The sequence below is a fragment of the Pteropus alecto genome, unplaced genomic scaffold (assembly GCF_000325575.1).
Source record: "Pteropus alecto unplaced genomic scaffold, ASM32557v1 scaffold44, whole genome shotgun sequence".
Taxonomy (NCBI): domain Eukaryota; kingdom Metazoa; phylum Chordata; class Mammalia; order Chiroptera; family Pteropodidae; genus Pteropus; species Pteropus alecto.
In genome coordinates this window covers 4993477-5018271 of record NW_006436812.1, presented here as the reverse complement: position 1 = coordinate 5018271, position 24795 = coordinate 4993477, and the positions used below count along the sequence as shown (strand labels likewise).

Below are 24795 nucleotides of genomic sequence, written 5' to 3'. Positions count from 1 at the left end.
TCTTTCGGAGCATCCTTTCATCCTCATGTTTGTGCCCCATGGCTCCACCCCCTAAAGAGTCTTTTAAAAGCCATCATGCTCAGAAATACAGAATTCCTGTCCCCAGAACCACTCACTCCTCTGCCACCTCTGGCATGGTCTCTCCGTCATTCTAGGAAGGCAGGCCCTTGCAGCCTGCCAGTGCAGGACACTGACCCTGTGACCCTGTCAGCTCAAGGGAGGGTGTCAGTGGGCCAAGTGTCTGATTGGCCCCAGGCAGAAAGAATCCAAGAAAAAAGCTTCAATCACAGAACCTGTCACTGCCTGGAACCACTCCCCCCAACTCTGAAACCCTATATTCTGCTGCCACCTCTCATTCTTCCATGTGCCTCCTACCCATCTGACAGTTCTCCAGACTTCTCCCGCTCCTGGCCGTAAGTGCCCTGACGTTTGTTTCCTCCACTGCCCTGTTGCCCTGCTGCCCTGCTGCTGACCTTTCTTTACTCTCTGGACTTCTGCTCTTATGAGCAGAACCCCAGCCCCCCACATCCTCTGCACCCTTACTTCCTCTCTACTTACCAAAGCCTTCAACCCCGTAGCCACTGCCAGGCCTGTCCCAGTCTGAGCACTGAGCAGGGCTGGCTCCTGCTGATTGGGCCCCTGCTTGGAAATTGGCTCCGTCCCCTCCCACGCACACTGCCTTCTGGGCCTCTTCCAGAAGTCTGCAGAGCCTATTACACTAAACAGCTGACCTGTGGTGGCCGCCACTGCCAGGCTGCCAGAGCTAAGGCAGCTCCGAGGAACCCTAGGCTCCCAGACACAGTAGGAAGCCTCGTGTAAATAATACAGAAATGTCGGTCACACTTTTTGCCACTAAATAGTTTTTCCTAAGGGAACAAGATTCGATCTCAAACCATGAAGCAACAACTGCCCCAGGAAGTATCAAGCACACAGGTTATCAAAGGAAAGGTGCTGAATAAAAGACAAAATGTTAAGGTCTTCCAAACTAGGCTTAGCTACATAAGGCCATGAAAGGCATTCTCTTAATTATTGATTTCACATGAAACACTGTACTAGCTACTTTAGAGAAAGAATTATCAATCAGGGAAAAATTATGTATCAAAGAAAAGAAAAAAGCAGATTACCTTTTACAGGCGGATTTCTCTGTGAGCAGCTCTGGAGATACATACTGGGCTGTTCCTACAAATGAGTTGGCCCTGGCTGATGAGAGGGGAAAAGGGAGAGAGGTCATGCTGAGACACAAAGCACTAGCAACTGTGGATGTTCATCTATCAGGATGTCAGGGGTGACATGAGTACAAACTAGAACTTTTTATCAGCATAGCACTGAACAATCCTGAGAGCCTAACTTGTCCAGGGCCCTCCCTTGAATCCCCTTCTGGGACCCTCACTTCCCAGGGCTGGCTCAAAGGTCATCGGGCTCAGTGACACTGCCAGGGCAGCCCCTCCTGACACCTCTCCCTGCTTCATATTCTCCTGGAACCTCTCACTGATACACTAGAGCTACACTCATCCAGCATTCTGTCAGCTGGAATATCTCGAGGTACCTAAAATGCATCCAGACAGCCAGCAAGCATGCACTGAATGTCGCAGAACACAGAAAAGGACTGGATCCCCTGCAGGCTGTGTGCAGAGCTGGGAAACCCTTTCCTTGTAACAAACTGCTCAGGAAGGTAAGGGGCTATAAAGGGAATAAGACTCAAGCATCCCGGCAGGCAACCCTCTGCAACATCCTGTTGCCTGTTACTGGACTGTGCAATGCAAGGTTCACCAAATTCAAGAGCAGACCTGTGAGGTCAAGTGGCAGCAGGATGCTCTGGACCCAACCAGCACTAAAGAGAGGAGGCACTGACACTGGTTATCACTCCAGTGGCCCCCAAGGACCTCGGAGGCTCAGCAGTGGCTGCACAGCCCCAAACAGAGCACTTCGGGCATGAGCCACCTGCGACACCACACGGTTCCTGAGGCATCCTCCACGGGGCGTCATCTGGCGTCAAGGACAACACAAGTGCTCTCAGCCTTTCCCCAAGACCAGAGGATGCAGGGATTCCAGCATGAAAGCCACCCACCATGTGAGAGCAATTCACTTCTCTAAGGAGACCATGAAATGCTGTGTCATTTTCGATGATTCCCTGGTGACGTTCCATATCACAGCAGCAACCTGCCTCCCAAGACTTCCAAGCTGGCACTGTGTAACCAGACTCTGTAACTCTCTCTGAATGGCTGTTGGCAAGGCTCTGGTCCTAGCCAAGGAGACTGCCTTTCCCATCAACAGGTCCTAGCATGGCCCCATCTCCCACCCTGTCCCAGCAACCCACAGCAGACAGGAGACAATACTGTGGTTTAGTATCATTTTGTTCTGCACAAACAAGCCCCTTTAACCTAGCCTGACCATTCCGCAGATCAAGCTGTCCTTTCTCTCAACATCTTTAATGCTCTGCTAGAATTATCTACCTCTAAGGACAGATTTTCCTGAACCAGCCTCAAGTGTACCAGGTAGAATATCACCATACCTACCGCTGAGAGGTCTCGGGCCCTTTGGAAACACTTTTGAAATCAACACTAAAGACTGACAGGGGTCTTCATGCTCACTGACAAGTGTCAGCATTCCTCTAGGCAGGGTTCTCAGCTAGGGATAACTGAGGATATCTGGCAATGCCTGGAGACATTTCTAGCTGCCACTGTAAGACAGGAAGGGGCTACAGTTGCCTAGTGGGTAGAAGTCAGGGATGCAGCTAATCTTCCTGCAGGCCACCAGACAGCCTCACTGCCAAGAAGTCCCCACTCCTAACTGTCCCTAGGGGCTTGGCTGAGAACCCCTGAGTGGCCTCCATGTAGTCTCACTGGTACTGTGTGCTACACAAGTACGAACACCCGCCCTCTGAGGACACAGCCTGAACATGGCGGCAGCAGCTAGCTCGGTCCTGGGATGTTCTGGAAGAGAGGAAGCTGGAGAAGAGAGGATGGCTTAAATATCCTTCCTTCTCAAAACTGACCACCCTGGCTCATGCCAGGTGGCCCCAGGCAGGGCACAGGCTGCATTTGGTCTGCGGCAGGGCCCCTCCCAGGAGGCCCTGGGTCTGCACACCCAGTGGACAGCTTCGGAATGAGCCAGAGTACGATCCTGGGCTGCACCCAGGAATGACAGACCCAAAGGTCAGACTGGGCAGGTACCAGAGCCATGCTAAAGTGAATCCTGCTCCATCAGTCAACCCCTGCACAACAGCGCCCCCACAGTAATCGTGGCCAGTCCTCACAACAAAACAACCTGAGCATCAATCCTTCCCACGGATGTGCAAACAGCAATCAAGGCTCAACTACAAGAGGAGGGTACACACAACCCACACAAGGGACACACCTGGAGTACCTGGTGCAAGTGACCACTATGACTATGCCACTAGGCCCCACAGAACACCTACTACATAAGGCCATTCTATGAAGACTGGAAGACATAGCAGCTCTACCTAAAACATAGAAACAAATACAGGGAGGCAGCTAAAATGGGGAGACAAAGAAACATATCCCAAATGAAAGAATAGAACAGAGCTCCAGAAAAAGAACTAAACGAAATGGAGACAATCTACCAAATGTAGAGTTCAAAACATTGGTTATAAGGATGCTCAATGAACTTAGGGAAAAGAGGAACTCAGTGAGAACTTTAATATAAAGAGAAAATATTAAAATAGAGCTAGAAAACATAAACAAGAACCAGGTCAGAAATGAAGAACACAGTGACTTAAATGAAGACTACCTTAAGAGGAATCAACAGTAGATTTGATGAAGCGGAGGATCGAATCGGTGATTTAGAAGATAAGGTAGCAGAAAACACCCAATCAGAATAGCAACAAGAAAAAGGATTAAAAAAAAAAAAATGAAGATAGTTTAAGGGGTCTCTGGGACAACATCAAGTGTACCAACATTTGCATCATAGTGATACCAGAAGGAGAAGAGAGAGTTACAGAGTCTAAGGAATTGAGGACCTATTTGAAGAAATAATGGTGGAAAATTTCCCTAGCCTGGCAAAGAAAACAGACATACAAGCCCAGGAAGCACAGAGTCCCAAAAAAGATAATACAAAGAAGCCCACACCAAGACATATCATAATTAAAATGGCAAAAGTTAGAGACAAAGAGAATCTTAAAAGCAGCAAGAGAAAAGCAATTAGTTACCTATAAGAGAGCTCCCATAAGACTGTCAGCTGATTCCTCAAAAGAAACTTTGCAGCCCAGAGGGACTGGCACGAAAAATTCCAAGTGATGAAAAACAACGACCTACAACCAAGATTACTCTACCCAGCAAAGCTATCATTTAAAATTGAAAGCCAGATTAAGAGTTTCCCAGATAGGAAAAAGCTAAAGGAGTTCATCATCACCAAACCATTATTACAAGAAATGTCAGAGGAGCTTAAGAAGAAAAAAAAGAAAGAAATATGAATAAGAAAATGGCATTAACTACATATTATTTTAGCTGTAAATGGGTTAAATGCTCCAATCAAAAGACAGGATATGGATGAGAAAACAAGTCAATATGCTACCTACAAGAGATCCACTTCAGACTGAAAGACATATACAGACTGAAAGTAGAGATAGACAAAGATATTTTATGAAAATGGAAACAAACAAAAAACCTGGAGTAGTAATACTTATATAAGACAAAATAGACTTTAAAACAAAGGCTATAACGAGACAAAGAAAGAAGCAGTATCCCACTTCTGGGTGCTTATCCAAAAAACCCAAAACACTACCTCGAAGGGACATGTGCATCCATATGTTCACTGCAATATTACTTATATTAGTCAAGATATGGAAGTAACCTGAGTGTCCATTAGTGGATGAATGGATATACAATGGAATGTTACTTAGTCATTAAAAAAAGAATGAAATCTTGCAATCTGCAGCAACATGGATGGACCCAGAGGGTATTGTGCTGAGTGGAGTAAGTCAGAAAAAGACAAATGCCATATGATTTCACTTATATGTGGAATCTAAAGAACAAAATAAACAATACAGAAACCAAATCATAGATATAGAGAGCATTTTGAGAGTTGCTAAATGGATGGGGAGTTGGGCAGGGAGGGGTGCAGAGGGGAGAGGATTAAGAAGTACAAATAGGTAGTTACAAAATAGTCATGCGGATATAAAAGTTCAGCCTAAGGAATATAGTCACTAATATTATAATAATTATGTATGGTGTTGGGCACTAAATATATTGGGGGTGATCTCTTCATAAGTTATATAAATGTCTAATCACTATGTTGTACACGTGAAACTAATATTGTATGCCATCTGTAATGAAAAATAAATTATTTACAAAATATTTTATTGCAAAAAATCATCATTTAAAAAATCATATGTATGAATAAAATTTTATTTCCCAATGGACAAAAACAAAAAACAAACTGACCACCCTGTTACACATATGTTCCAGTTTAGGAAAAGTATATTTCTCTTCCCACATGGATTGACAGCTCTGTACTGGTCTTGGGCCTGACTCAGAAATAACTTGACAGGTTACAGCTATCTGTGATAAAACACGACAGACCCATGTTTTGTCTGTCTACAAAATTCTTTATAATATACAGCTATAAATTACATAATACCTAAATTAAAATGCAAAAGGAACCAAGGGCCTACAGCCACATCAATTCAGCATGCGATGGTTGGCACTGAGATAGGTCTGCTGGCCATAGTGGCCATCATATCCCCACCCACCATCCCCAGGCAGCCCTAGAGCCAGAGTGGGACCCATGGGGGAAGACTTCCGGGATGCTGGTTCAACGGCCTCCAAAGGCAGGTACCCAGGAAGAAAACACAAGTCAATGTGCTGACTGTCCTCAGAGGAGGTCTCTGTCCTCAAGGCAGGATCCTGTGTACTGGAGCCCTGGAGCCGGCAAAGGTAGGCAGAAGATGGGGTTTATTCCTCCTGCCCCCACATGCTGCATCCCCTCTCCCACCAGTGGCCCCCCAGATGTTGGTCCCTCCCACCTGTCCCCCAGGGCTCAGATCCAGTCCTGTTGCTTCCTCTGCCCTGTTGCCTTAACTGGTTCCCTTGGTGAGTTATTCTCCTATAAAGACTATGAGGTTGCATATGCATCCTGCCAGGACCCTGACTGATACTGCCAAGAACACTGAGGTGATTCATGAGAGAGAAAAACAAACCAAGAGCCAAAACCAAATGAAACCATTCAACCACAAATGAATCAAAGAAATGCAAATGAAATGATAGCTTATCAAATCCGCAAACACAAAATAGGAGGAAAATAATACATCGTGTTGGCAAAGATTTGAGACAGACACAGTGCTGCTGGTGGAGATAAAAATAACTTTGGGGGGAGCAATTTTTTAATAAGCATCAAAAGCCACTGAGAATAGGCTTGCCCCTCTGGGGTCTGTACTTGATACTTTACTGCTTATGCAGTGTTTCCAGTCTTCACAGTAATCATGCATTGCTTCTGTGATTTCTATTTTGTAATGCTATTATTTAAAAGTATTAGAAGGAGGGGGGAGGTAGATGGGGTAAAAGGAGTCAAACATGTGGTGAAAGAAAGAAATCTAACTATGGGCGGTGAACACACAATGCAATATATATCATATGCCTTACTGTTGAATTGTACACTTGAAACTTACTGGATTTCGTTAACCAATGTCACCATAAAAAAAAGTACTAGAAATACATCTTACACGGAAAGACATATATTATGCATAATTAAATAATTCAGGCTATCAAACGGTAAGCAGAAGTATCTGTGCTTTTAAACAGCTACATTATGCACAAAACAAAGTCTAAAGGATATACGCCCCGCCCCCATATGGCTTGGCTTTAAACAGTGAATCATGTCATCAGGACTGTGTTGTTCTTGTTTTAAGCTTTCTGGGTTCGGGTGGGCTTGTCTCCTATGACACCTGCTGCTTCCTCTTCCCCAGGGGCCTGTGCCCACCTCCTTAAAGGCAGACTCCAAGTCTCTGCAGATATGTAAAGTCACCCCCTTGAAAAGGAGCTCTCTGGTGAGTCGAGAGATGAATGACTCCTTTGGAGTGTGGAAAGGAATAGGACTGTCCTTATAAAGATGTTCTAAAAGTACAAAATAAAATACACAAAACTACAAATAATGAAAGTATCAAAATATTAAAGTAATAAATGTGTGATGTGCTAATATATGGTTTTATTGATACACTAAATAAGATCTAGCAGCAGACCTAATAATACAGTAATTCTGCAGTGATGATGAGCATAAACACTAGATTAAGAGTCTATGACAACTTTAACAAGACAAGAAAACATCTGTGATTTCTCCTGATGACAGAGACATTTGTTGCCCACCCTCATGATTGAAGCAAATGTTCAATTTCACTGAAAGGTTTGTGAAAAATAAGTAATTTCCTCCTCTCCAGCTTCACTGTTGGCTGGCTTCTATCTGTGACACTTGGGTAAAGAGCCTCAGAGAGTATCAGAAAACCAGAGATAATCTTAGTCCCCTCCCTCTGGAAGTTCAGAGATAAGCCAAAGGTCAAACTTCTCCAGCTACTAGAAAACTGGGCCCAGGACCCCACCATTGGCTGACTTAGCCTCCTCTATGCCACTGACCCCTTGCCAGTAGGCCACACAGTTAAGGGAAAGAAGAAGGGTCGTGAGCTCGGTTTTTGTTTCTCTCCTCTTTTTGGGGAGAGAGAAGGCCTGTCTCCACCCTTAAAGTGGTTCAAAGAAAAGTGACCAGCATTCTGGGCCATGGACCACTCTGGCCACCACAGATTTGCAAGTCAGACTCTGAGGTGCCAGTGGGGAAGGCGGGACCTGAAGAAATGTTCCTGAGGTCAGGAGACACCCACACTCTTTTAAAGCCAGAAATGTAGACTGCTAGTTTCTTCCCCATAAACCCACATGTGAAACACAGCAAACATTCCATAAACTGTGGTTACCTCTTGGACAGAAGACAAGAAAAATGAATATGGCAACACATAAAAAGGAGTCTGCACTATGACCAAGTGGGATTTATCCCAGGAATATAAGGGTAATTCAACATATAGAAATCAATCAATGTAGTAAGAATAAAGGACAAAACCACATGATCACCTCAATAGATGCAAAAAAGCATCTAACGAAAATTCAACATTCTTTCTTGATAAAAATACATAAAACCAGGCAGGAAGGGAACTTTCCTCAATCTGATAAAGGCATCTATGAAAAACACAACTACCATCGTACTCAATGGTGAAAGATTGGAAGCTTTACCCCTAATGTCAGGAACGAGGCAAGGATGCTACTCTTGCCATTTCTATTCACTGTAGCAGAGGTTCTATCAGGGCAATTAGGCAAGAAAATGAAATAGGCATCCACATTAGAAAGGAAGAACTATCTCTAATCACAGATAACATGATCTTGTATACAAACATCAACTATAGTTCTATACCCTTGCAATGAATAATCTGAAAATGAAATTAAGAAAACAATTCCATTTATAATAGCCTCAAAAATACAATACTAAGGAGTAAATTTAACAAAAGTACAAAGCTTATATATGCTGAAAACTACACAAGATTTTAAAAGAAATTATAAAAGATCTAAATAAAGACATCTCGTTTTGAAGGATCAGAAGACAATATTGTCAAGATCGCAATATAGATATACTCTGTGACTTACCACGGTTTGACTAAATATTTTTGACTACAATGGTACAAAATTGTACTTTAAATTTTGAAATTTGATCTTTTCCTGGGCAAGTGATATACAAGACTCTGGGTAGTGAGCCACAGCTCCAAGTCAGACATGTGACCAGAAGGGTAAACAACTGATACTTTACAGTGTACTGTGCTGCCAGCATTTTTGGATACTGTGTTCTGTGTTCTGAGCACACTTAAGGTAGGCTAGGCTAAGCGATGATGTCCAGTAGGGTAGGTGTATTAAATGTATTTTCGACTTGTAATATTTTCAATTTATGATGGGATTATTGGGACATACCTCCATTGTAAGTCTAGGAGCACCTGCACTCCCCAAACTGATCTATACATTCAACACAACCCCTACCTAAATCCCAGTTGGCTTTCACTGAGGACAATGTCTTCCAGGTTCATCTAGGTTATATCAGAACTTCATTCCTTTTCAGGGCTGAATATTATTCCATTGTATGGATAGACCACATTTTATCCATTCATCAGCTGAAGGACATGAGTTGTTTCCAATTTTTGACTATTACTAATAAAGCTATGAATATTTCTGTACAACTCTTTATGTGAACATATTTTTAATTCTTTGGGATATATACCTAGAAGTAGATTTGCTGAGGAACTGGGGAACTGCCAGACTGTTTTCCAAAGTGATTGCACCATTTGACATTCCCACCTGCAGGGTATGAGGGCTTTAGTTTCTCCACATCCTTGCTGACACTTATCTGTCTTTTTGATCATAGCCATCCTAGTGAGTATGAAGTGGTATCTCATAGTGGTTTTGATTTGCATTTCCTAATGACATTGAGCGTCTTTTCATGCGTTTATTGGCCATCTGATTACCTTCTTTGGAGAAATGTCTATTTAGACCCCTTGCCCATTTTTTAATGTTTTGGTTTTTTTTGTTTTGTTTTTGGTCACTTTGAGTTCTTCATATATTCTGGATATAAGTCACTTATCAGATATATGATTTGGAAATATTTTTTCCTATTCGGTGGGTTGTCTTTTCGCTTTCTTAATGGTATCATGGCACGAAAATTGTTATACTTGATGTGATCTAATTTACCTATTTTTTCTTCTGCTGCTTGTGCCTTTGGTATTATATCTAAAACAACATTTCCTAATCCAAGGTCATGAAGATTTGCTCCTACGCTTTCTACCAAGAGTGTTATAGTTTTAGATCCCACATTCAGATCTCTGATCTAACCAATTAACAACTGAGTTAACTTGTGTATGGTGTGAGGCAGGGGTAATAGTGTTTTTGATGAATTGGTCTTCACTGGAGGAAGATGGTGAACCAATTCACGGTTTTCAAAAGTGGCAAATAAAAGGGGAAGAAACAGTATTTATCCTGTTTTTCCTTCACAATTAATATTGCTAGTTAATAAGCAAATAGTTGCTATGAGGAAGTTTCCCTTTAAAGAATTCCAACTCATAAATGAAGGAATTAGATTATGATCATTCTGTATTCTCTACTGAACTAATAGATCTAGGCCACTATGGCTATAAAGGGCTGTTGACATCACCGAGAGAGAGATGAATGGATGTCAAGTGCTTCCAAATAAAGAAGGCACTACCACCAGCCCGAGGTGTGAGAGGACTGAACTTGAATGTGATCAAGCGGCCAGTTCCAAATGCCAGTTTACAGGACATAGAGAAGGGAGAGGGACAGGTTATATGACTCCACAGAGATGCAATCAGCAAAAGTCTGAGAAACTCTATAATACAGACAAATAACCTGGGTTGTTCAACAGACTGCAAAGGAAGAAATATAGATGGAGAGGAAGCTACAGGTTAAAAGAAATTTAAGAGACAAATTAGCTAAGCTCAAACATGGGATCTTTATTTAAATCCTAATTCAACTAAACAACCACCAAAAAAATTACGACGTGGAATTATGATTAGAAATTTAATACTGACTGAATATTTTGATATATTAAGAAATTACTGTTACTTTTTTTATGTATAAAAGTGGTATCATATTGTAATTACTTTTTTAAAAGATTCTTTATATTTACATTTTCCTACATTTATAGGAAAAACAAATTGATGATATGGTAGAAATCAGGTCACATGTATGGTTTCAATTTTTATAAAAAGCAGGTACTCTGTAAAAAAAAAGAAAGAAAGAAAACTCTCTGTGTTTCATAGCTATGACTAAACAAATACAAATATTGAGAAGACCAAAGTAAACCATTTCTTGATGGTTAAGAGTTATGTTTGGTGGTGTTAAGTATAGGGACTTGGCTTTCTCCTCTATCATGTGAACTCTGCTTTTGTGGTAGAAGAAAACCTGTTTTGAAGGCAGCTCCTTCATAAAGGGATGGGTGTGGTTCTGCCCATGCTAGAATGCTGGCAAAGCAAGACACTATGAGAGGGTCTGAAGTCCACAGCACACCTACGGGGAGGTTGATACTAGTCTGAGGGTCTGGATGATGGCTGTCCACAGAGGGGCCACGCAGAGAAGGTGCATCTGGAGTGACAGAATGATTTCGGTTCTGAAGCCTCATCATTCCATCCCCTCTCCACTCAATCTCACCTATGAACCTGTCCCTCCTGTTTGCTGAGTGGAGCCTCCACACCTGGCTGCATATCAGAAAGACCTGCACAGTTCAGGACACAGGTTTCCAGACACAAACCCCAAGTCTGAACCTCCAGGGCTCTACAAGCTCCCCAAGCCTCTTGCAAAGAGGACAAAGGCCAGGGACACAACCACAGATGAGCAACTTACTCCACATGATTAAGCTGTGCTCACCGGGATATGTAGGCGGGGGACCCTTGTGCAAGCTTAGAAGTCACAAGTCCTCTGTGCCAGAAAGTGCTCATCAACCCCACATGCCTTCCACAGCTGCCCTGCTGTCACCTACTCCCGCCTATGACAGACATGCGGGCCACTCAGACCCAAAAGGCAGCGGTTAGAGAGAGAGATGCAGGGCTCACCCCCTTCCAGGAGTGACCCATTGGGACGGAGACCTGTGAAAACAGACAACCTCTCGCTGGGAGGAAGGCAAAACATGCTCACTACACAGCTAAGGAATCTGGGGTCCCACCAAAACTTTCCTTCTGGAAGCTTTGACATGTTTTGGGGAAACCATCTCTGCACAAAAGTTTAAAAAAAAAAAAAAAAGCTAATGCAGGAATAAATTCTAAGATTCTGAAGTACTTCAAGAAGAAAATGAGAGTAAGTCACTAAAATGAATAGTTCACATGATTACATGTGTTTTTCTCTTCTAGGAAGAAAAAAAAGCTAACTCTTCTATATATACAAGTAATTCTCCATTTTACAACGTAAGGACTTTTAACCTCCTGCTTTCAGAAAGAAAGAAGAGCAAGTTTATTTCACAATTTCATCAAGCATTTAAATTCTTATATATTTTTCAATGGCTATGGGGCAACAGGACTAGCCTCTGCCAAGTATCAGATTCTGAAGGAAATCTACATGAAAGAACAAAGGACAGAGTAGACCCCAAAGTAAGTGGCTCCCAAGGCTGACTGGGAGTCCCCATGGTGGGAATCACACATGGTGACAAGCAGCCTAACAAGAACATTCAGGGACACGACGGTTCCTGTTTGGTTCACCTCTGTGGTGGACAATGTTATCGTTTTGGGTTATACCATGCTCACAAAAACATGATTACCTGCCAATAAAATGTTACTATCAATAGGCATAAGTCAAACAGATCAAAGTTTGGGGGCATCTCACAAGTGCCAACAGGACTTCCTAGGTGTTGTGCATCTCTGGGTGGGAGGCGACCCATCCTCTGACACCCTCAGTGGGAAGAAGGAAAGGGTGCTACAAAAGGCAGGCTAGTAGAGCCAGGACTATGCCTTGTTGAGAAATAAGAGCATCTTCTTTGATTGCAAGTTTTATTTTAGCCCCCAGATGGTGGTGCTTCAGGGTTCTCAGAAGCTCCCAAATCCAAGACGCTGTTGTGGTGGCTCAGTGAGTGTGCAGAGATTAAAGTACTAACTGGCAGAATCTTCACAAGAATCCTCAGTTTGCAAAACACCCGAAAAGGAAAGATAAGGCACCCTGCAGAAGGGAACCCACAAAGACCCAGCCAGGCGTGCTAGGCTCCTCCCTGCAGCACAGATTCGCATCTCTGCCCATGCATGGCTGGCATGAGGGGACATAGGCATAGCCCAGTGGCTGCCCAATGTGCTGTCAAGCCTGAGGCTGAAAAGGCCAATCTAGCTGAGCTAGAGGGCTTTCTTAAGAGCCGAGGTCCTCTTCACCGATGTGCAGTGCTCAGTTCCTAGCCAGAGCAAAGTGGATGCTTCTGTCTGAACCTTCCACCAATGAACCCTGTACTCACATCCAGCATATCCGTTTCTCCAGTGCTTTTCATCAAGGTCCTTTTCTCATGGCAGAGAGGCACGTGCACTTCAAGAAGGTCCCTGCCACAGCCTTGTGTGTCAGGGCTGCTCTAACAGTCACGTCCCAAGACCCAAATTTCATTTTCAGGGTCACTTATTAACTCGCACAGTAGCCCTCAGCTTCTCCCAAATCTCACCACAAAGGGCTTTTTCTTCTTTCTACCTCAACACTTGAAAACAGTTTCAGAAGTAAAATTACCATTCTATATACTCCCAGAGTTTATGATTCCCATCCAATAAACACCTGAAGGGCAGCAAGAGCCCCAGCCAAGATGCCCCCAGTCTAGTTAAGATATCCGGGACACTCTTCTGGCCCAAATGGACAGTCAGCAACTTCTCTTCAGGTGATAGAGTTGTCATAATATATAATACAATGCTAGGAAGCAACCTAGAGGTAAAAATCAGGTCCCACTTGTTCTATGATTTTGTAGAACCTCACTATAACAGCATGTCTGGGCCATCACTGGCAACTGCACACAGGAGATGAGGAGACAGACGGTGGGCAGTGGAATATAGGGACAGTGCTCTCCCTCCCTCAGTTACCACCTGCAGGGAAGAGCTGGGAGCTGACCCATCAACCCCACATCACTGCAAGAAAGACCAGGAACAAATGTGGCACTCTGGTATCCTCTAGGAAGACTACAGAGGGTGAGCCACAGGGCAGTCCCTGGCACTCACAAAGACAAGTGAGAACATGCAGAGAGCACCTGGTGACCCAGCACCCCTGACTCAACGAAAGGGGACCAACCACAGGCAGCCGTCCACCCACTAGACTAGGCGCACAGTGCCCAGGCACTGACAGTAAGAGCTGCCACGTGAGGCAAGGTCTTCCCCAGTGAAGGTTCAAGCATCTATTTTATAATAACAAAGGTATTACAAACGTCTGTCATTAACCATGACTACAATGCAATTCACCACATTAAGAGATTTTCATCTAAGCTCTAAGCAGGATCTGTGGAAATAAAGCACTCACACACCTTGTTTACTCTCTGGGGATAATACTTTTGCTGTTCCAAAATCTGTGATCTGGATGTGCATATCTTCATTTAACAAAATGTTTTCTGGTTTCAAGTCCCTGTGAAAGCAGATTTTTTATATTTGAGATGAATTATTTAAAACAGTAAACTACATACTCTAGCTTTCGCTAAAAACAAAACGAACTAGTTAACACTTATAATCTTTATAGACTAACAACCAAGAATGCAAAGTCTAAAGTTCATAATGAACAAGTATCAATCAATTGCATATAATGAAGACATTCTAATTATATCACTTCATAACTACCTACCGTTTTTAATAAACATTTTACTAAAATACAAACTATAATTTTTAAACCATAAAATAAAGAGCTTTTAAACCTATTGTGGGAATCATTTCACAGTATATGTAAATTAAACTATCATGCTGTACACCTTAACCTTACACAGTGATATATGTCAGTTATTTCTCAAACTGGAAAAAATGTTAAAATTGTAAATTTTATGTGTATTTTACAGTTTTAAAAAGTCAGTTAAAGAAAGTTTATTTGCATACTTTCAACTTGAGTTTATCAGAAAGCCCTGGTAAATGAGACCAGAACATAAGAGCTACAGATGACAAAATAATAGTTGTCGTCAAGATGGGTAGGAAAACTGTTAGCCTGGCAAAAAAGACATCTGAGCCATTTTATCTTATAAGTGAAGATCCATGAGGCTCTCAACATCAGGGTGATGTGAACTCTCACATGAGGGATCCCACCCTCCATTAGGTAAACCAGAGCTGCCCCAGGGAGCCCCAGGCCCCAGCTTGGTACCTGTGGATGATGCCCCTGCCGTGCAAATACTCTAGAGCAGACACCATCTCGGCTGTGTAAAATCGGGTGCACGTCTCATCGAATGAACCAATTTTGCGAATGTATTTAAGTAGTTCTCCATTTTTGGCATAACTAAGGCCAAAATCTAAATATTGCACAGTTAAGGAAGAACGCAGAAGTGATTTTTTAAAACTAACCTTAACAACCCAATAGGAATTTTTTAAATTAATGAAAACTGAAGATACCTGTGGCCCGAGACTGCTGCCCCTCTTCGAGTCAGACCAGGTCATGGTCAGACCTATGGCCGATGGGAATCCTGGGTCCCAGCACCCGGGCGAGTCCCCAGGGTAGGTTTCTTGCCAAGAACAAAAGCCTCTCAGCCCAGCTGCCCCTTCTGGACCTCACCAGTCCCAGAAGGCACCTGTAGCCCCAGTGAAGGGCAGCTGCTAGAGATGGCAGTCGAATGCCTCTTTGCAGGCTTCAGCCAAGGTGTGTGTGTGGCGGGGGGCGGTCCTCCATCATAATCCAGTCCACACACCTGCATAGTGCGTACACATTTACTGAGCACCAGCTGTGCTCCACATGCTATGCTAAGAGTCAGTTCATGTAAAGGTTTCTCAAATAAATGCTCCAAGTATAAAGTGACAAGTTTTGTAAGAGAAATGCCATTTTATTAATTTCTTGAGTCAATCTATTTATGGGCACCCATTGGGGAGAGACTTGAGGAACACAGTCATCCTTCCCTTGGACACCACTGCAGGGCAATTTGTTTAATTTCTATTCTCCCTTTTCCAAAGAGGATTAAAGCTTGCAGAAATAAATGGATCTCATGTAATTGCTTCCTCCTAGAAGCACCAAAGGTCTGCGTCTATTAATGGAAATCTAAAGGTACTTTGCAGCTCCCTGGTAGCCAGGGACACAGTGACCCGAGTCCTCGCCTGCCCTGAGCAGTCTCTAAGGTTTGGAAGGGGTGGCCTGTGCTCAGGGTATTCCATCTGGCTTGTTTGCCAAGGCACTGCTATCTCCCACCAAGGAAGGAGTCTGAACATGCAAGTACAGTAGGGACAAGCCCAGGAGGAAGAGACCAGCCACAAAGGCTGTTTGAACCTGCCCTGGATCCAGCTGCACCTGTGGCCACCTGAGCCCTTTCAACTAGGATGCTTAACAGGGACCTGAAACAAAAATCTTAGTTCTAGGGAATCCAAAAGGTCTCAGCCGGGCTGCCTTTCCATTTGCCCTGCTCTGCTCCCTCTATCGGGAAGGCTGCAGACTCTGGCCCACTTGACCCAAGCAGGAACTTGGCACTGCCTCAGCAGGTGGCCCCACCTAGATTAGTCAAGGAGCCTCACCAATTAGGAATGCCTCTTCCCAAGAGCCTGCAGCCCACAGAGGCTTGGCCATGGTCACAGGCACTGCACCTCTTTCCACTTAATGGGTTCTGCACCTTATCTGACCATCTCCTGAGTTCCTGTTTCCTATAAGAGAGACACTCACTTCTAGTTCTCTGCTCAGCTATGGAGCTAAGGTGATTGACAGGTTTTGAATATGACAGATGTCAAGGATCACAGATCCAAATCCATGTTCCCTCTGACCATACACATTCTTTATCCCTCAGAAGCACTTTTTCAGACCTCACTGATCCATTTCCCATCCTAGAACATTTCTACCTCCTTCGGCGCAGCCAGTGCCCTGGGGCCCTGAGGAGGAGGCAGTTCTAGTGCATGGACTGGGTGCATTCCCGGAGGATGAGCACAGACCAGGCCTGTGGCAGAGCCCAATGCCTGCATTTTGTAGAGGATCCTGGCACAGCAAGGTTAAGAAACTAACTCGACGTCACAAAGCCAAGGTCTCAAAGCCTAGTGCACTGCTTCTATCCCCAAGCTACAGGAGGGGACACACAAGGACGAGTAGGTGGGGGCAGAGGAAGAATGCCCGCTAGCCAAGTAACCTCTGAGATCCCTCAGCCTTCATCCCTGTGGAAGGGAAAGGCACCCTTGCAGTGCTCAGCCCAGTGCTCCAGCCCGTGAGAGAGGGTAAGGGGCTCGCACTCAGTGGCCTCTTGGAGCTCAGCTCCCTCCCCTGGGAGCAGGGACTGAGTCTGATCAGGCTGAACCTCCAGATGGCAGGGAGGCTACCAGCGCCCAGGGCCCCACAGGGACCAGTCGCCAGTTTCCAGGCTGCCATGAGGGTGTCCCGAGGCTCTGTTCTGCGGGAGGTTTGCCCCTGCAGTCACTCCAGTCTCTCTCCAATGTGTAAATTATGGCTAGAGGAGGGTGGTGTACATATGGGGGCGTATCTTGAGGTAGAGAATTTCCTTTTCTTTCTCTCAATACAATGTACTCCACTAAAGATTTCGAGTGGGGCAGAAGTCTCCGATTTCACTCCTGTCAGAAGTGAAGCAAGTCCTCACAGCCTTCACAGGCACTGGAATTTGCCTTAAAATTGAAGAACAACAGTTACCATTGTACAAAATCTATTACCCTCAACCTACTGTGCTCTAACCAATTCCATCTGAAATTAGAGAACAAGCTCACTCATCTAGATTCTGAGCCACCTGATCCCACCACATGTAACCTTGGAAAAAGGTGAAGCCAAGTATGTGTGTGTGATCTGTCAGAGCCCCCCAACCAACAAGATGCATTGTCCTACAGGCCCTACAGAAAGCCCAAGCCTCCAGAAAATCTGGCAATCAGAGATCTCCACAGGCACGAGGAGCAGAGTCACATAGGTCCCAGGGAGCACAAGGTGTGTGTGTGGGGGATGTCAAGGTGGCCTCAGAGGTGAGAGACACATAGAACAGACATGAAGAGGTCCCTTCAATGTCTTCAGGAGATCACTGATGGCTGTTGCATGAGCATGGCTGCAGTGAGGTGGAGACAAGAGGTAACACTGGAGCCAGGGGTAGAGGCAAACATTCTATTACACCTAACACACCAACAAGGAACCCCCTCCCTGCTTCACATGCCCTTGGCTACTAAGCATCTTTACTGCTCCCCTTTACAGTAAATTCACTGGGAAGAATCTGCCCTGTGTGCTATCTGCACTTCCTCATCTCTCTCTACTGAATCCTACTCCAATCTCCAAACTGCCACTGTCAACGACTTGCACAGGGGCCAATCCACAGGTCAGGTTTAGGTCCATGTGCTTGACCACTCCACAGCATCTAGCCGGGCTGCAGCACCCTCCACCAGAAACCATCTGGTTCTTTGGCCCCCAGGTCTCTGTCCTCTCAACTCACCGGCAACAACACCCCTTTACCCTCAGCCTCCTCGAAGGGTCCCTTCCGAGTATCAATCTTCGCGTGTGGGAATGACCCAGGCTCAGGCCTCAGACCTCTCCCCTCCAATGCCCCCCAGTGGCCAGCCAGCCAGCTGACACTGCCCTGATTCCTTCCTGAGCTCTGCCAGCAGCCATCCAGTAGCCAGCTTAGCCCTGCAGCAGCAACCACCTATGGATGCATCAAATGCCAGCTCAACATCCACTCTCAACTTGGCTTCTCCCAAGTCTCTTCTGGCTCAATTCTAGCACTACTGTGCACTCAGGTCCATAACCGGGAGCCATCTTGACTCCATTCTCCCTTGCCCATTCACTTACAAGAACCTTCACTGTAGCAACAAACAGCTGCCCTGCTTGAGATCTTCCCAGGCTCCCTGCTACACTTAGAAGAAAATCCAAAATTCTTGCCAGGCTTCCAAGGCTCAAGAAGCTGGCCCCAGCCCAGCCTTTCCATTCCACCCACATATATACTATCCTGTCCTCACTCCATCCGTCTCTGCCCGAGGTCATCAACTCAGACCACTGAGCTAAAACAGAAGCACACTCCAACACTCTCCCTTACCTGGCCTTACTATTCTCGGCCCCTTAGAGTCTATTATGCAGGTACTGATCACCTGTGTTATTTATCTCCTCCACAAAAACGTAAGCTCCATAAGGACAGAGCCAGTCACCTTATTTACTAGCACATTCCCATCATCTGGCACTCAGCAAGGACTTCTCATTAGACAAAAGCAAATTTAGATGACAACTGGCAAAAATGGTGTTTAAGGGGGAACAGGACTGAGCAAAGTTTTAACCCAGGACAATCTGTGCATATAGGCGAGAGGGAGAGGGAAGGGGAAAGCCTGACTGGTGGGGGAGGGGAAGGGGAAGGGGAAGCCAAACCCTCAAGACACTGGACCAGCTTTGCAAGTGGTGGGTGACGGGAAGAGGCTCTGGAAACCTTGAGGACAGAAGGAAAAGAACAGATGCAAAGACTGAGGTTTAAACTGAACAAGCTCTGAACCAAATCCATTTGACAGTTCAACCTCTCTTGGTCCAGGAGAAAGTCAGGAACATCTGCTGGGATCGAGGACAGAGTGACCAGGCAAACAGGGGCTGAGGGAAATCTTGGTTTAGAAGAACAACTGCAGGAAAGGAGCTGAGGAGTGAGGAGAAACTGGTTGGCCAGGCTGCATGACGAGCAGGCCCAAAAATAAGCAGTATGACATAGATGTATGGCCCACCTTCACTGCCAAAGGTGACCTGTCTCCCTGATCCCTAAGCAAAGGTAAAAGAGGAAAAAGACAGTGCTGCAGGGATTAGAGAGGGAACACGAGATGCCCTCGAATAAAGCAAAGAATCAATGGGTGTGACGTTTCTGCTGGAGAAGCACCTGCGCAGCCTTGGAGAGCCAAAGGCACTGTATGAGCAGAGATATCCACCAGCAGAGAGAGTGGACACCAGAGTGGTACCACAGGGAACTGGAAGAGGGGGAGGAGGGAGGCTGGAGGATCCCAAGGAGGGGCTATCTCTGAGAGGACAGCATCCTGGGTACAGGGAGAAAAGGTCTGGGCTCCTGTGGGTTACTCCCTGGATTTCTCACTTGGGGGCTGAGCCTGGTAAGGATGTCCCTTCCAACCCAACACCTACACACATGGGCCAAAGATGGAAGAGGGGTGCCCTTCTTCTACGAGTCCCGAGTGTCCAAGATAATTCTTCCTCTCACTTCTCTGCTTGAAGCACAGGACTGGACACCTGATAGATATTCCAAGGGCGCTGCTTAGAGGAATGAGGGAAGCCTCTGAATAAATGTATAGCAACCACGGGGTTAAAATAATAACAATCCTTTAGATACAATACTTATCAATTTAAAAAAATCTCAAAAAACATCTGTGATGGTCTCCCTTAATGTAACCCCAGGGGTTCCGAGCCACACTGTGAATTCCTTTGAATGGCTACTTGCGAAAACAGATAATGGTGTCACAATTCCAAAATGACAAGGGGTCACTGTGATTTCTGAATGCTTTGACTGTTCAAAGGATACACAGCTTTTCATCATCCTGAAACGTGAAGTAAAGTTTAACAAAGAAAGGGTGATCCAGGCGTGACATCACATCTCTCTCTCTGGTTACATACGGGACCTTGTTCTCTTTGATAATGTGACGTTTCTCTAGAATTTTAACTTAAGGTAAGAAAGAAGCGAGTTACCACAATTAGAAACAGTAAGAAAATACTAAAGCCGCAACTCATAAAGGTAACTGACCCAAATTATAGTTTTTCACAAAACACAGCCACCAGCTACATGGTCTCTAAGACAGACCAACAGCATCCTATTCCATGAAATCAGCACAGAAACCCCCAGTCACTGGGCAGCTGGGCAGCCACATACCCAGAAGCATATTGTCCCTGTATCCCAAACACAGTTCAGTGAGTCAGTACTTACTAGCATATTCCCTTGAGGTTGCCAGTTCTCGGGCCAGGACAACCTGGTTTGGGAAGAAAAAAGGGAAGGAGAAGAGAAAAAACACCCAATGTAATTAGGGCACTGAGTTTCACAAGTCACTCCAAATCCAATCGTATATGCTACCCCGCCCTCACCATGAAATTACATTTAAATATTTGAAATTACATTTAAATATTTTTGGTCCTGTGCTAACAAATACAGCTGAATGTCAATGACTAAGTTAATGTATTCCAATAGATAAGAGCAAATACATATCTCTCTCAACAGCTTTCAGGAGGTTCTTCATCAACAGCCAATAGTTCCCACTGTGCAGTGAAGTGTACATGCAGGAATATCAAGACCAGCGTCACCCTCACAAACAATAAGAAGCAGAAGCAAATAAAGCCTCCACAAGTGAGTACTGGAAATTTCTTTAAAAAATAACTTTAAAAATAAATGCTTAGTGTATGTTCATTGCAAAAAAGGCACCCTGAATTTGGGCTGCTCCAAATACCTGTTGCCGTAATTTCACTTGTTGCTCTCAGACATTGTAACTACCATCCCTGATATCAAGGGCGCAGGAAACAAAATCATATGTGGCCTGCAGACAGTGCCTCCTGAGAGTCCTGATCCCCCACAGGATGCAGTCACACTCCCAGCTCTGTGGCATACCTGAGTCTGGGACTCCAACTTAACTTGGGGGACAGGGCATCAATGGAGATTGCACCACGGGAAAGGCCTTTCTACAAAAGCAAACCCTGGGCACAACCTAGGCGCCAACTTCTAAATGCCCAATGAGCCCAGTGTGGCAGTATGCTGGGTGGCCCCCACCACTGCCAGCTGGTATAAATGCTTCTCCTAAGACACCTGCAGGGGGATGGCCTAAGGACCAGAGAGCAGTTGAAAACCTGCCCAACTCCTGGAAAATCCCTGGGCCTTCTGGAAAGATCTCAGGATGCCATGGACCCAGTTTATTCAGCCTGAGTATCAGTTATATCTTGGTACAGAATTCTTTCCTAGACTTATCGGAAGTGATCCTGGAAAAGCACTGTGTGAAACACTCTGCAGTCATTAAGAATGAGGTTGGACTGCATGTACTCAAGTGGAAAGATCTCAAAGATCTTTCCAGAGGAATGTACCTGTGTGGACTGTTCTCAGGCGCCGGAGAGTGAAAGGGAGTGAGCTGGGGAAACTTCCCTTCTCTAGGTTATGTATTTATGCAATGTTAAATTTCTTCACGGGAGCATATACTAGCTATGTAAGTAGAAAGAATATGAATATTTAATGGAATCCTTTCTGAAGGAGATAGTTTTGTTATCTTTCTGTTGTGTGAATTCAGCATTTCACATAAGGTTTCCTTATGGGCACAAGGCAGGGAATGCCCCTCTTCCACAGATCAAGGCATGCTGCATCCCTCCACACCACCTGGGCTGATGGCCAGGCTAATCTGGCCATCATGATCATCCTTAGGGAGCTGGATGGCAGCAGGCCAACCTCCCTTTGCCCCAGCACCAGGCTCTGCCAAGTGAAGACCTGCTCAGCCTGAGAACTGCTGCTTGTCCTAATTTTAAGTGGTCTCTATTTTAGGAGTGGTGAGAAAGAAATGAGGGAAGTACCTATAACATGAGAACCAGGACTGCAGGATTCTGCAACACACCAGGAAGGAGTTTCCAGCTCACAGCACTTCCCGTCACCTCCCCAGCACAGGGATGAAAAGAGCCCGTGCTAGGGCTTCTCACCATCAGAAGCATGTCACCCAGACAGTGATACTGTTACCCACTGTGGAAGCCCAAGGACATGGGAGGAATTTCACAAGCAAATCCTCACTTTCCAGTCAAGACAAATGACCAATGAAGTAAAGCTGAGAAAGGAGAGACCTCTTCATTTACTGGACCGTAGTAAGTAACCATGCAGAATACCAAAGTTCTCTTTAAAATAGATTCTTTTTTTTCTGAAAAAATCTGAGTGTACCAGAAGGACTGGGGACTATCATCAAGTTGAAGGTTTTTACCTTGAGGGCACAATTCTTTCATAATTTAAACAAGACTTCCAATTAAAAAATCTAAATTAAAAGTGTAAGAGGAGCAAAAGTTAAGGATGATCATGATGGCCAGGCTAATTGAAACAATGATGGGAACACAGGGGAGCTATAATATTTCATGACCTTCTTTGTATTTTGAAATACTTAATAAATGTAGAAAGAGAAAGAAGACCAAATTTCACATAGGTTTCTTCGCAAAGGCCAAGCAAGGAAGACATGTTGTTCCGGAATCCTGCAGGTGTTAGGGTCTGTGTAGTGCCACCCAGGTGTGTCCACAGCACTGCTGGGCCCAGCTCAGAGACCATAATGGCAGGGAGCTGTCTTTTTATGAAGGCACAGATTTAGACCGGGGAGCAGGTGCTTGGGCCTCCCCTGAGACTGCCGCAAGCCCCTGTCTCTCCCACAGCCACATGGGGCTGCCACCTCCACGAAGGGGCTACTTTGAACCTTCATTTCTTTGCTTTAAGAAGAAAACTACCACAAACTAGATACAACTCACTTGAGTAGCAAAAAGAGTTACCCTAATTGTGACCTGTCAGTGCTGTGATAACATTTCTGTTTATGAAACTGAGGACACAAGACTCTGGAGGCTAGCAGGGTCTTCGGCTGTAACGGCAGCAAGGGTCAAGGGTGTACTGTTTTACATATGTGTACATATACACACACACACACACACAGACATATATATATATTTAAAATTTGGAGAGCTAATTTTAAATAAAAATCTGATTAAAGAGAAAAAAAATAAAAAATAAAAAAAATCTGAGTCTCCTAGTGTCAAGCCTAGTTCGGCATATCTAAAGAAAACACACTCATTCAACAAACAGCAGCAGCATGTACTCACCGTTGAAAAAGAGCCTTCGCCAAGAATTTTCCCGAATTTGAAGTCTTCAGGCCGTTTCTTCCGAGGCTGCGGTGGTGGCTGTGTGGTGTGTTGCAGCGAGTTGGCACTTGGGCGGGACTGAGCTGCGGTGCTGTCCATGGTGGGACCCTGCCTGCTGCCACCGCTGGGAACGCCAGGGGCCGTGCCGGACTCAGTCTGGGTCCTCACCATTGATGGGGATGGGCAGGAACATAACACCACACTGGACTGAATAGGAACGGTGTCATACTGGTGGACAAGAAAAAAAGGTAAGACTCAAGCAGCTCACTTTTCCTAAACATACGAACTAAAGTGTTGACACTAGTGAAACACAAACACCGAGTACACAGCAGGCCATCTTATCTTTTGCCGCACAGGTAAGGCTGTCGCCCTCCTCTCCCAAGTCCCTTCCCTGCTCAAATCCTAGTCCACCGACCCGCTTGCCCATGGACCCCACCACCTAGTACCTATCTGCCCTCACCCTCCTTTCTTAGCACGGCACGAGTCTCCAACTCACCCTCACCCAAAGGCCATTTAGTTGGCCTTTCCCATCACTGCCCAATCTAAACACCATCTGTGGCTAACCCCTGTTCACAAAGGAAACGGGTCCAAACCTTGTAACCAGTGTCTCCCACTCCAGAACCCCTCATCTTGCTCACCCACTCACAGCTGATATGACAAGACACACGGGAAGTCACTCAGTTAGGGCTTGAACAAACAGACTGGCTTGAGACTGCATCGCAAAACTAAACAGAATTTTAACCTGGCAGTCCTGGAACACAGAAGTATAATTTAATGGCAAGAAGAGTCCAAGAATCGCCAACTGCGCGTAAAAATTATAGTCGATTAAAAAAAAAAGCTTCTCAAAAAACAAAACAAAAATACTGTGGAATAACTGGTTAACAATCTGGAAAATAACTGATTTAGAGCCAAACTTTTCCCTATACACCAAAGTTACCTCCAAACCAATTAGAGTTATGTTTTTAAGTTATTTAAACAAATATTTACCTTTTAAAATTATTCAATGTGATCCTTATTAAAATCTCAACTGGTGTCTTTGCAGAAATTGACCAGTTGATCCTAAAATTCATATTGAAAGTCAAGGGAGCCAGAATAGCCAAAACAATCTCAAAAAAGAACAGTTAGAGGACTCACACTTCCAGATTTTAAAATTTAAAAAAACCTACAGCAATCAAAACAGTTTGGTACTGTCATAAGGATAGACACATAGATGAATAGAGTCCAGAAATAAATCCATACATCTACTACAGCCAACTGATTTTTGACAAGGGTGCCAAGATCCTTCGATAGGAAGAACAGTCTTTTCAACAAATGGTGCTGGGACAATTGTATAACCGCATGC

The 24795-nt window shown here is 44.7% G+C and overlaps 1 protein-coding gene across 1 annotated transcript in view; it reads right to left on the bottom strand.

Moving 5' to 3' along the window:
- The window catches only part of PDPK1 (3-phosphoinositide dependent protein kinase 1), a 74056-nt gene that overhangs the window by 22702 nt on the left and 26559 nt on the right, over positions 1–24795 (bottom strand). The window contains exons 2-7 of the mRNA XM_006913924.3: positions 23415–23681; positions 20530–20572; positions 20131–20268; positions 14829–14973; positions 14014–14111; positions 1125–1200 (exon numbers count right to left, since the gene is read on the bottom strand). Coding sequence (XP_006913986.1) covers positions 1125–1200; positions 14014–14111; positions 14829–14973; positions 20131–20268; positions 20530–20572; positions 23415–23681 — 767 coding nt within the window. The remainder of the gene's footprint in view (positions 1–1124; positions 1201–14013; positions 14112–14828; positions 14974–20130; positions 20269–20529; positions 20573–23414; positions 23682–24795) is intronic.